A 13622-nucleotide genomic window follows, 5' to 3' on the forward strand; every position below is an offset into this window, starting at 1 on the left:
ACCTGTCAATCATTACAATATTACACTTCAATGGTCTACAAGAACTCCATTGTTTTATTCGTCCTTCTCAAAGGGAATATTAAAATATTTGATAGTTTTCTTTGATTAGTTATGAAATTATATTCACTAGAAGTAAATTACAAATACTCTAGCACATGTACATTCTTCGTCTATTTTACTTTTAAAATGGCCTTTTCTTTTTTTGGGTGGTGTTGTTACAAATCGTTAGGAACCCCCCAAAACATAAACCAATTTATTTATTCTTTTTTTATTTTAAATAAGCTATTTGTATTTGTTATTACTTATACATCGTTCTTTAATCAAAAATAAAAATTGTTCAAAAAAATGACCACAAAGCAAAATCTATTCAGCCTATTGGGTCTGGAAGCTGGAAAAGTTTTTTCACTTTTTTTCTTGTGGTCTTTCTAATGAATTTTCTTTGGGTAATTGCAGAGAGGTTGAAAGAGTGTGAGCAAGGAGCTGTGAGGAAAAATAATAAAAAACAAATAAATAAAAAACAAATCTCTCACAACTCCCTGATTGACAGGGAGTAAGCTTCGTTATCATATCACCCTCAGCATGATCATTATTATTACTTTTCAGGCCCTTAGCCAGGTGGGTTCGGAAGAACCCCCCACTCGACTCGAAGGTCCACTCTAATCAAGGAAAATTAAGTACCACTGCAAGCTAGGACGAGACATCTAAGAGAAAAAGGTCCGCTAAGTGCACCCCCCCCCCCCTTGGCTACTGCCTGCTTTTAAACTAATTACTAAAGAACTGTGATTTGAAATAGTACAAATCTGTCATTCAAATAAATTAAGTGTAAATAGTGTGTTGACTATTTTTATAATATTCCTGTTAAACTCCATTTTCTTGTGATTCACTCCCTTCGACAAGCCAAAATCTAGTAGATCTAGATTCAAAGGAATCTTCAAATGTGAGAGATCTGCTGAAGTCAAAGAGAGAAGGCTTGTACTTTTGCAGGTCAAAAGCTTTTATCTGAAGGCTTAATCTTTTTCTTAGGGGGGGGGGGACAAGGAGGACACACACCTTACCCCTCCCCCCTCAAAAGCCAATAAAGCAATTTTGGCCCAATAAAATTCCTTGCATTTTGACTAACATGTCATGGTTATGTGTTAATTGCATCGTATGATGACGGACCAATGTCATGTTTAGCAAAATGCCTATGGGTCCCTGAATCAGCCATCTCAGTTTTATCTTCCCTAAATGAACAAGTCCTATCAATAGGCTCATATGGGGTCAACGGCCCTTTGATGAAGACAAGTGACCAAGACATTCCAAAGTCCAAGCTTTGATCGATAGAGGGACCAGTAAGGAGTCTTCTCCTCTCCTCAGCAGGTAACTCATGTGCTGGGTGAAGAAGAAGAAAAGAAATGGAAAATTAGACATAAGAAAATGTGACAATGACATGAAAACAAAATGATAAATGTTCTCGTTTAGAAAACACCCTCAAACAGTAAGATGATAGTTTACACCCACAAAAAGCAAATTTGAAGTCTAGATAAACATAGTATATAACAACTTTGAATGCTCCAGCTGGTTAAGAACTAGTGGCATTGTGAGAAAATGCAGTCCTTTAGGGCACTCTCCTTTATTGTAGCCAATAGCAGGGGCACATATGTCTATTAAGTATTCCAGTGGGCATTTCATGAAAGTGAACGCAGGCTCCTTCAATATGAGGGTTATGTGCTATGGGTAGAAAACAACTCACTGCCATTGATTATCATTGGATGGTGTTAGAAGGTTCAGGGAGAAGGGGTATTTCAGATGATAGACTCAAGAAGACTTACTGCCTGTTTGGGCATCAGGAGGTGGAGTTCGATTGATGGTGGTTGCCAGGGTAACTAGGGCTAGGACAGCAGCCCCTCCTGCTATGAATACCATAACTCCACGATAATATGTATCTCCGGCATCAGGACTGAAAAGGTACACACACAAAATATCAGTATGTCATAGCAAAGTATAAAAAAAGTAAGCATTCTTTTTAAAGCGTTTTAGTTCAATTTACAAATCCACTTTCAAAAAAATAAAGCGTCTTTCATCACAGTATCACAGTATATCCTATGGTGGCCCACTAGTTTATCATACAAACTATTTAGTGAATAAATATGGCCTATATGTCCCATCATGCCTAAAAAATGTTCTTGAGCACCCAAGCAAATACAACTACGTACTTTGCACGCCCTCCTAATCGCGTACCGTACTTAACACACCCTCTTAATCATGTACCGAACTTTACGCAAGAATTGTGTAACATACTTTGCACACCCTCTTAATCCTGTTCCGTACTTTACGCAAGCTCTTAATCATGTAACGTTCTTTATTTAATTTATTTTATTTTATTTTATTAGCTTAGCCACAATAGGCAGGGAAGCCGCAACAGCTCTTAATCGTGTACCGTACTTAGCGCACCTTCTTAATCGTGTACCATACTATGCACACCCTCTTAATTGTGTACCGTACTTAGCGCACCTTCTTAATCGTGTACCATACTATGCACACCCTCTTAATTGTGTACCGTACTTAACACAGCCTTAATCGTGTAGCATACTTTACGCAAGCTCTTAATCGTGTAACGTACTTAACACACCCTCTTAATCGTGTACCGTACTGTGCGCACCCTCTTAATCGTGTACCATAATTTGCGAACCCTCTTAATCGTTTACCGCACTTTGCGCACCCTCTTAATCGTGTACCGTACTTTGCGCACCCTCTTAGTCGTGTACCATAATTTGCAAACCATCTTAATCGTGTACCGTACTTAGCGCACCCTTTTAATCGTGTACCGCACTTTGCGCACCCTCTTAATCGTGTACCGCACTTTGCGCACCCTCTTAATCGTGTACCCTAAGTTGCGAACCTTCTTAATCGTGTACCGCACTTAGCGCACCCTCTTAATCGCGTAGCGCACTTTGCGCACCCTCTTAATCGTGTACCATAATTTGCGAACCCTCTTAATCGTGTACCGCACTTTGCGCACCCTCTTAATCGTGTACCGTACTTTGCATACCCTCTTAATCCTGTACCGTACTTTGCACGCCCTCCTAATTGTGTACCATATTGTACTTTCAGGAGAGCATTGCATTTTAACTTACTAACCATACATACATTACAGCTAGCCTAACTTACTTGGAAGGGCTTGACTTCGGATAAAACGCCTGCACAATCTGGACGACAATTCCGTTAGACATTTTATCCATGAAGCTCATCGCACCATACACGAACGCGCCTGTCTCCTGAAATACAGACATTTAGCTTTTTACAAATCGACAAACGAAAGATTGCACCACTAAATCGGTTCATTGAATCTACAAGGGATTATGTTACGCCAAAACCACCACCCTATATAGGTGACGCCAATACCCCTCAACCACCACCCTATATAGGTTACACCAATACCTCTTAACCACCACCATTTATACGTTAAGCCAATACTCCTTAGCTACCACCCTATAAAGGTTACGCCAATATCCCTTAACCACCACCCTATATAGGTTACGCCATTACCCCTTAAACAAGGACCCGCGGTATAAAAGGCGCGGACCTGGTCCAAGTCGTCATTCTCGCTAGTCCACGCCAAGTGCAGAGCTCCGTAAATATCGAAAAACAGAGCCGTAGATTAATGTAAAAGTTGAAAATAATGTTCTGTATACACAAGGCAATAACGGCGAGCTTCTTGGGAGCAGTTTCCTACGGCAACAACGACAAAAATTGTGATTGAAATTTTAATTCTAAAACAGCACGCGCGTGAAAATAACGAAACCTAAATACTTATTTGCTTCAAAATAGCCCCATTCTCTATTTCTTATCTGTCCAGTCACCAGATAAGATTGAAAATATAGTTTTCTTTGCACCATTGATGTTTAAAATATTATTTCGAACTTGATTATATCTCTTTTGCTTCATTTTGTGGAGGTCTGATCTCGACAAAGCCTAGTGGGAATGACGACTTGGACCAGGCGCGTGCCTTTTATACCGAAGGTCCTTCTTCAAACACGAACGCGCGCTATAAAAGGGATAGCTCCGCCCCCTTTTTTGCAAGCTCTCGCGTAAGTCGTCGTCATTCAAAGCTAAACTTCATTGAGTGAGGACCTCTGAAACTGCCAGAAGAAAACACAAAGTAAAGCCGTACGACAAACTACGACAACTGTAAAGTACAAGAGATTGCTAAAGAACTATCAGGCATATTCGGAAAAGTGTATGGAGTAAATTATTTACAAAAACAAGAGCAAAAATTGTCATTGAGAAATTAAACACAGCGCGCGCTCGTTTGAATTGAAAAATAAGACCCCGTCCCCACGTATCCGTTTTCGTTTGAAAACGCAACCTTTTTGTTACGGACACGTACGGGTATCGTCCACACGGAAACGCGAAAACGATGATCGAAAACGGAACGATTTGAAAACGATCTCCAGAGTGGAACAATTTGAAAACGATACCCCTTCAGTGCCGTGGGAACGGACGAAAAACAGAACCTTTCAAAAACAATGGCGTGATAATTCATGTCCAGTCCACTTGGCGCGCGAGTACGCGTGCACTGTAGAACTTTTTATCGTTTTCGTATCGTTTTTAGCGTTTTCGTGGTGACGGGTCGTATCAAAATGAAAACGCTTCGTGTGGACGCGGATCTTTTTGAAAACGGAACAAAAAGGTTGCGTTTTCAAACGAAAACGGATACGTAGGGACAGGGTCTAAAATTCAAAAACAGCGTGCGCGCGCTTAATTAAAATGGTTTCATTCAGGCGCGCGCGCGCGTCAAACAACCATATCAAGAAAATTTAGCTAAAAATTGTCGTTTTTGACAAAAGCGGTCACTTCAATATAAGGAAACTAACATATTCCTTATTTATTGAAAAAACTGCATGATTCTTGTCATTTTTTAGTTTGCCGTAACGCAGGTGCTTCGTAAACTATATGACTTGTAATCAGAAGAGAAAAACAGTGACTGTGACCATCCTTTCAGAAAATATCTGAAAAAACTAAGATTCCTCGGTACCAGTCCCTCAAAACGACAACGTTTTCTACATATGCGAATTTGAAATATTCATCACTTTAAAACCTATCTTATCCTCACTATTTTTCGTTCTGTTACAAGGAAAAGTTTTTGAGTAGTCTTTGTTTACTTCAATGGTTTGCTTTTGACCAATTTTGAACTCTATTAAAGCCTTCTTGCTTTTCTCTACGGAGCTCTGCACTGCGCAGCGAAGACAAATGACGAATGACAGCTTGCCTTTTATAGTGCGCGTTCGTGTTTAGCCACCACCCTTCATAGGTTACGCCAATACCCCTTAGCGACCACCATTTACAGGTCGAGGGCATCATTTCACTTGGTGCAGTTCATTGAGAAAATGTGAAAAAAAATCCGAGAGGTGATATATCAATGTGGTAAGAGCTACTAGAATTCAAATTTGTAGTGTGAATTCGTTTGGCCATTAAACTTACAACATTCTCGCCGATGAGGTCTGCGAGCATTGTCAGCGCCGTCACTAACAATGTTGAGCCCCCGATGCCGATCAGCACACTCACGCCGTACACTTGCGCATTACGAGCCGGCAGAAACCACATCCACACGCTGAACGAAACGAGAGAGATTGAAATATGCCTCACTAGGCACCAATTGGACGGAAACAACAATCTGTACAGTATTAAGAATGTTTTACCCGATATCACCTCGCGGCATCTCTTTGACATGGTATATCAATCTACCCAAACTAACCAATCTATTACTTTTAATAAATATTGTTGTATTTAATAAAATATGGTGTACTTTTTTAACCAAGCCATCTTCCGTTATGCGAGCACTTTCATTGTGTCTCCACTTTTATAAAATAGCATCGATTTTTGTAACTTTATGAGGATTTGGCGTGTGGCCTTGGGTGTACGGCAGTGACCCGAAAAGTCTTGAAAACCGCAAAGTCTTGGGTGCTGTGAACATATATTTTCATTTGGATAAATTGTTGGCAATTATACGGATAAATGAAAGAGCCTGAGGCTTTTTGTCATATTATTTGTAAGATAACACACTTTTCGCACTAAAGATTCCCTCCAAATAAATGAAAATTGCGATACGTTACAATCGATATTCATTCTTTTCTTAGTAAAGTGAACGTGAGATAGATCAGTACAATTCATTTATTCAGCTAAGCTGAACATTTAATTTTAACGAATTTGGCTGCTGGTGACATATATTTTCATTTTATTTTGGAAATAATTTTGCCATCTGGTAGGTTTGTTTTAATTGTTGTCAGATAAATGTTTCATGTTAATTCAACTTTCGAACAGCACTGCGCTGAATTTTTATTTGAAATTCGGTTAAATTAATATTGACCTACATCAGGAAAAACATGATAGCACCCTTCATTCCGTGTGAGCATGTGACAAGAAATTAATAATTCTAAGTACTCGGGATATTAAAGACAAAAACAGGTACACTCTTTTTTCTAAGAACATTATTCATGCGAACGCCCAGCCTGAGATTTCACCAAAATTTAAGAGCATGCTAAGAACATGCCGAGCCTCAAATAGAGGCAAAATATTGTTTTGAGTGTAATGCGCTGTAAAATACATGATCAAATTGTGTTCATAATAATTTAAAATAAAAATCATTTGTGTAATTCTCTTCTAATAATTCATTGGGTATATACAATGAAATTCAAGAACATCCTAAAAAACATTTTCAACCTTAAAACGCTCCAAAATGAAAATGGGAGTTAAAAAAAAAAAGGTGTATCCAAACATATGTCGGTGCACACTTGTCGGTGCTCCAATTTCTATTAAAATACACAGCTCACTTCTTAAATTTGATAGCGAAACTATTGACATTATAAAAAGAACTCACGATTTCACAGTATATCATGATTTGAGTTTATTTTAATGAAAAGGAAATTGAGATTAGAAATGTGGCATTCGAACAAAACTCTACTTTCTAGAATCATGGTACAATCCGACGTAAATTGGTATATAAGAAGATCTCTAAATTAATGACAGGCAGTTGTCACAAGTGTAAATTTTCTGACCGGAGTTTGTTGTAGTTTGATAAGCTACTTCCGTAAAGTACTTATCTCCGTATTTCCCATTCAAGTTTCCGTTGGAAACACAAGGAAACAGAGCGTCATGCTAAGTTCTTACCACGCGGCAAATATGATAGCAAGTCCATACAAGAAAACACCCTGCAAACAATCAGAAAAACTTGGTTTAATATGCAAGAGGAAGTAATAATGACCCATTATCTGAATTAATGCATTATTATTTGCCTAGCATGGAAGCATATTCAAAACCCGTCATTATTTGTGCAGCTTTCGTTAACCGACACAAAAAAGTTGACCTTATCTCGCGAAAGAGGTTCAAGTAAAAAAAAACTTTATTTTGGCCAGGAAAAAGCAATGAATTCTAAACCATTTTTGAATGGCACACAACTGAACCAGTCTTGCCTCCCAAGTTATTTAAATGGGATTTCTCTGGAGACAGCGCATGGATTCTCACTCGTGTTTTGTATTCTCCAAGCACTGTTTGCTGCGCCTGCAGTTGTCCTTAATGTAATAGTGATGGCGGGCATAATACGAACTTCGTCGCTACACAGACCATCGTATTTAATGCTTGGAAACTTAGCCGTTTCTGATGTCGGCGTCGGTTTACTAGTTATGCCTTTTACGGCGCTGCTAGAAGGTGCAGTGTCTTCTGGATGGGAAAGCGCGCTCTGTAAGCTAGCATATACGAGGGATCTAATCGGCATGTTTTTTGTCGGTTCGTCATTTTTTAATGTTGCTTTAGTCAGTGTAGACAGGCTCCTTGCGCTGGAGTTCCATTTGCGCTACAACGCGCTCGTCACCTCCAAATCAGCTTCCGTCGCGCTTGCTCTTACATGGGTAACCGCTGGTCTGTTGACTGTTTCTAAGATCTGGAGTCATAAGTTGTTTTTGCAAATACAAATGATATTGGGACCTGTGATTCTCCTCATGAGTACCGCAAGCAACATACGGATCTATTACATCGTTCGTCGTCACCAAAGGCAAATCCATCGTCAAGTGAGATCTTTGACGTCAAGCGTTGCTAATATGAGTCCTAGGCCCAATCACGTGACATACACGTGTTGGATTTTCGGCGCGTTTTTGATCTGCTATTTCCCGTATATTGCACATATTTTGAGCCGATTGCTAGGGTTTGTCGACGATATTCTCGTGTTTCGATTCTATACCATCAGTCTATTTTTAGCTAACACCAACTCTGTAGGTAACCCGCTGCTGTACTGTTGGCGCATGCGTAATGTAAGGCGTGCAATGATGAATCAGCTTCCGGTCACGTGGCAGAAAATAATGGGAGGATCGAACGCGATTGGATAACAATGCACAGGACAGGATTATATGTAATGTGTTTCTGTGTGCGTTTTCAATACCCAAAATGTCAAAAAATACTGTAAAACAGAAACATTGATAAAAATAAAAAATAGTGCTTAACAAAAAAAAACAATGGCGAAAAAAATCATTCCCACAAGAATTGTGCTTGAGTAGGGCACGTGACTTAACGAGAGTGTATGTGATTGGCTGTAGAGAAGTACGTAATTGTAGGAGAGCGTGCGTGATTGGCTATAAAGGAGCATGTGATTTGACAAGTGTTTGGAGGGCACGTGATTTCAGGAGTGTGTGATTGGCTGTAAAGAAGCACGTGATTGCAGGAGAGCGTGCGTGATTGGCTATAAAGAAGCACGTGATTTGACAAGTGTTTGGTCACCGTACCTTACGTCCTATCAACTTGTTCATCGGTTTGGAGAGGAAGGTCGACAAAAAACCGCTGACGTAAATAATTAACGGCATGATGGCAATTTTGTCCTGTGAATCAAAACACTCGCATTTCGGTGAATGTCCGTACAATCAAGAACCGTCTGAAGTCCTCCCACCCAGATTGTATCCCCACTGCATCCTTCTTGTTTTCAGCAATTAAATAAAAAATTAATGGTATAGAGTAAGCTTTTGTGTGTACATGGGGATGTAGGCTTTGAGTGATGTTGACCATATGGTGAGATGGTTTTACCTTGGTAAGATGTAGAGTCTCGAGTGTGTACATGGGGATGTAGACTTGAGTGATGTTGACAATAAGGCGAGTGCACATATACAGGATAGCAGTCTGAGACAAAAGCACACACACATCAGTGGACTGTTTCTGTTAGGTTTTGGCAGGGGGGAATTGCGGAGGGGGATTTTGCGCGGCCAAACTCTTCCCCTCACATATACGCATACTTCGAGAAACAAACCACGCATGCCGTCCCAAAACTATATTAAAACGTAAGAAAACATTTTAATTGTTGTCTAAAACAAAAAGATCTCATTTTTGTGCGTCTGTCCTCTATTGCGACTGTGTCTCGTTGCGTACTTTTTTGTTTATTACACACTGTGACGTCATCTATTAGAGGACAGACGCATGCAAAAATGATATCTATTTGTTAAATAACTGTTCAACGGGTGCAACGGGTGCAACCGCGCGCATAAATTAAAAAAAGGCTGGTTTGCTGGTCGGTGCGCCGTGTGAGAACACCAAATAACGAAAAGCTGGTTTCCGATCGTGTACGATTATATGGAAACTCACCTTGTGATCGTGTACGATTATATGGGAACTCACCTTGTGATTGTGTGCGATCGTGTACGAAAATATGGAAACTCACATTGTGATCGTGTGCGATCGTGTACGATTATATGTAAACTCACCTTGTGATCGTGTGCGATCGTGTACGATTATATGGAAACTCACCTTGTGATCGTGTGCGATCGTGTACGATTATATGGAAACTCATCTTGTGATATTGTGCGATCGTGTGCGATTTTATAGAAACTCACCTTGTGATCGTGAGCGATCGTATGCGAAATTAGCCCGTGTGAATGCCCCTACTTTTGAGCTACCTGTTAACAATTAGACTACGGGTTCGAGTTTTCTATGAGTTAATAGATAGTCAACGAGGCGCGTAGTTTTAGTATAAATCCACTCACATACAACCTTCGAAAAAATTACGATTTTAATAATTCTCAGTAATAAAAAACAGCTTTTTCGCGAAAGCGCCGTCTTTTTCGTTACTCACTATCTATGGCTTAATAGATAGTTTGTAAAGGAGCCAATCAAATTGGGAGATTCGTGATGGTGTGTGAGTGGATTAAAACTAATACCTGATAGAAGAGTGGCACCCTGAACCACATTTTCCAGTTGGAAGCTGACCGTTTACTCGATGCAGTGGCAAATTCATGTGAGCAGTCGCGGGGCTTCTCTTTAACACCAACGTGGAATATGGCAACAAACACAAGACCAACTCCCACCACGATGAACACAACATACTAAAAGGCAGAAACAAAAACACCCATAAATGCACCTGTTACACCATGAGGCTCAAAATCCATGTAAACATTAGTGCTATTTGCCTATCAAAGAAACGGGAGAGAGATGGGGCTACTAACAAATATCAAGTTTTTTCCACATGAATTTTACAGCCGTGATTAATTCTTTTATACACCTTATTTTAAGATGGTGTCGGGTGTATGTCCCCTCCCCTCGCTAGGGCACGGAAAAAGGGCTGCCATAACATTTCAAGTAGTAATCTCACCTTCTAAAGCCTGTATCTGGGGAGAGGGGTTGGGCTGTAGCAGTGGGGGAGGGGTAGGGAAGCAGGTCCACTTACTGGTATAGTGAGAACGTTACGTATAGCATATAGATAAAAACTACAGAACCCCCCAACCCATGGCCCAAAACGAATAAAAAAGGAATAACTGCAGGAATAACTTCAGTGCTGGTCAATAAAAACACACGATTTTGAGTGACAGAAGACAATTTAGCAATTGGAAATCATAGGTTAGAGTATTAAATATTGAAAACAGAAAAAAATGTAAAAATACAGTAATGACTTAGTTCCTTCAATGCAAAGTTTTATTAAATAGTTATTACGATTTATTTATTATCGCAGTCACTCCACCTTTCATAACTATATTTTTTTTTCTGTAAAGAAAATTTTCCTACCATAAATGCCTTGGAATCAGACTTGGACAGCATGTTAGGATCCAGCTCCTCCTTGCCAGCATCAAGCATGATCCAGGTTATGATGAATACAAATATGTTAGATGCCACAGTAGCTGCATACCTGTCAAGGAAGTAACCAGCATTTAGAGTCTATACAGACCAAGTCTCCACTCCCCCCCTGTTGTCATCAGAAGGTGGGCACAGTGCACAATTTTGTCCTCAGTAAATCCTGGGCAGCCATGCCATTGTGTATAACAATTGGGACAGTTTAACCCAGGTGCATACACAGGGGGGTGCACAGAGTCCCCATCTGCCCTTTGGTCATCAGAAGGTGGGCACAGTGCACAATCTTGTCCTCAGTAAATCCTGGGCAGCCATGCCATTGTATATAACAATTGGGACAGTTCAACCCAGGTGCACAGGGGGGGTGCACAGAGTAAATGCATCCCTGTGTTGGCTACCAAAAAGTAGGTCATTTATTGCAGGCTCTGTGAAAATGTTATCTACACTATAATTACTATTTTTCCATTTGATTCCTACGACTTCGCACTCACCCCCCTCCCCCAACAAAACTTGGGTGCATATAACCGTCTAGCAAAGCTATCTGGCTATAAAGCTGGACTGAAATTGTTGAAGAACCATAGGGAGCTTAAATCCACAAATTTTACTGCCTTGCATATGACAGTTGCCCCACCCCCTGTTCTAAAGTAAAGTCTTGTGATGCTTCTGATATTTTGAGATGGCAGTAAGATGCCAAACACCACTAGGCTTCCATAATATGCTGTATATATTGGTACCCTCACACCTCTCAGAAAGTTGCCATCTTCGAGAATTCATAGATCCTCCACTGTCTCCTTATTCCTCGCCCTCTTAATCCAGGTAAATCCAGGAACTTACCTCCCAGCATTTAATTCGACCTTGCCATGCATTCTGCCTGCTATGACAGGTATAAGAGACAAGTGGGATATTTGAGTTATACCCCAACCAACTTGCATAATGAATATAAACGGTACGTAATAAAAAAACTTGGCCCATTGCTTCGAATATAGGCATCCTAAGCACGGGCTGAAAATGAACGGAAATGTCACTGCTACCATCAGACTACCAATCAAATGCCAGACCTTGCGTCGACCATAACGCCAGTTTCCTATCCTGTCAATATCCATCGCCACAAACGGAGTTACACAAGCATCGACGAGCTGACCGATGAGTAGCAAGGTGCCGGAATTAGAGCTCGTAAATAACGCGACTTTGTTAAGGAAGATAAGCAGATACGTGAACCATAGTCCAGCACAAAGATCATTCAGCACATGGCCCGAGCTGTAAGAAAATTTGCATCTCCAAGAGAGCTCGGTAGACATGTCTTAAATTCCAGTCGAACAATGTTTTTTTTTAAACACACACGCAGAGATTTTGATAAAGGTCACTTAAAATTGTAATACGAGAATGTAACCCTATGCAGCCTTGACAAATTGTCGGATTATTATATATTATTATATGTGTGTCGTTGCTCTGCTCGAAATCAAGATTAGATTTGGCCCGTGGGCTCATGTTGCAATATTGACAAAGGTGCAATAACATTATTGAACCATTTTCGATTTATGAAACATTAAATCAAAATTCAGAAAAATAGTATGTCAACAAATATGTTGTAAAACTTTGTATAGAAATACTTTACCGATTAAGAATAAATAGTCATTTAAAGAATTTTCTGAAATTATTTCTTTTGTTTGATCGCTTTCTATACTTTATAATCAAGACCCTTCACCTTGGGAAAGACATATCGTCACACAAACGTGACCGCAACGTGACCAGTACAACGTGTACCAAAAAAACAATTCTTCACTTTTTCATATTATGATTATACTTCATATCGTATCTATTTAATCTACATACCTAAATGCGTTTAAATCGCACTTTTCTTGCTCTGTCGAGACAAGCTCTGGGATGAGCGAGAGATGAGATATCTGTGTTGAGGCCCAGCCAAACTGAAAGATGACGATGAACGGCGAATAATAAACGAATAAAGCATATTCGGACGCGCTGTCAGAGCCCACACAAGGGTTGAAAATAAAAGGAAAACTTATAATCACGGATATAGTCCCTATAAGATGCCAAATCTTGCGTCTGCCGAACTTTATTTGTCCCGTTCTGTCGGACTCGATGCCGACCAATGGAGTGGAGATCGCGTCCGCTACTTGTCCGATGAGCAAAAGAACACCGGCATTCATGTTTGAAAACTTGATTACTTTGTGTAGATATACTAACATGTACGTAAACCACATCGATGCGGTTAAATCGTTCAGTATATGGCCAACTCCGTAGCACAACTTCGTTCGCCATGTTAGACTACGAGCGGAATTACCAGTGCTTATTTCAAGCTGTGTCATTTTACTCGACCGAACGCAATCGCACTTCCTTCTCTGCTTTCCCTTGTAAACAACGGCTATATAAGATGTATGAACGGATGAACAGCCAAGTCAGGGCACTGAGATCAAAGGTTAGGCAATTTTAATTAAAATATCTCTCGCTTGTCTATCTGTCACGCAATATTTTGATTACATGTCGGGGTCACTTCAATACAGTTTTTTATAACCTTTTAGACAATC

At 40.0% G+C, this 13622-nt stretch overlaps 2 protein-coding genes across 4 annotated transcripts; one reads left to right on the forward strand and one right to left on the reverse strand.

Annotated features, from left to right (window-relative positions):
• Window positions 1-36: 36 nt before the first annotated feature.
• Window positions 37-13518, reverse strand: LOC5505973 (major facilitator superfamily domain-containing protein 12). 3 transcript variants are annotated; one of them, XM_032374308.2, is made up of 11 exons: window positions 13282-13507; window positions 12910-13001; window positions 11014-11134; window positions 10173-10337; window positions 9049-9141; window positions 8754-8846; window positions 7150-7190; window positions 5464-5593; window positions 3151-3257; window positions 1812-1939; window positions 37-1371 (listed from the first exon to the last, which is right to left on the reverse strand). In XM_032374308.2, the coding sequence occupies exons 1-11, from the start codon at window positions 13354-13356 to the stop codon at window positions 1130-1132; spliced, it is 1287 nt and encodes a 428-aa protein (XP_032230199.2). In that variant the 5' UTR covers window positions 13357-13507; the 3' UTR covers window positions 37-1129. The 3 variants fall into 3 exon arrangements, with proteins under 3 accessions (XP_032230199.2, XP_032230198.2, XP_048584025.1); XM_032374307.2 differs by having other exon boundaries at window positions 12910-13518; XM_048728068.1 differs by lacking the exons at window positions 12910-13001; window positions 13282-13507 and adding an exon at window positions 11911-12879.
• LOC116613847 (melanocyte-stimulating hormone receptor) lies at window positions 7081-8457 on the forward strand. Its single transcript, XM_032374309.2, has one exon. It carries the CDS (start codon window positions 7404-7406, stop codon window positions 8358-8360), a length of 957 nt encoding a protein of 318 aa, XP_032230200.2. The 5' UTR covers window positions 7081-7403; the 3' UTR covers window positions 8361-8457.
• Window positions 13519-13622: the final 104 nt, after the last annotated feature.

Source organism: Nematostella vectensis, chromosome 5 (genome assembly GCF_932526225.1).
Source record: "Nematostella vectensis chromosome 5, jaNemVect1.1, whole genome shotgun sequence".
NCBI classification, from domain to species: domain Eukaryota; kingdom Metazoa; phylum Cnidaria; class Anthozoa; order Actiniaria; family Edwardsiidae; genus Nematostella; species Nematostella vectensis.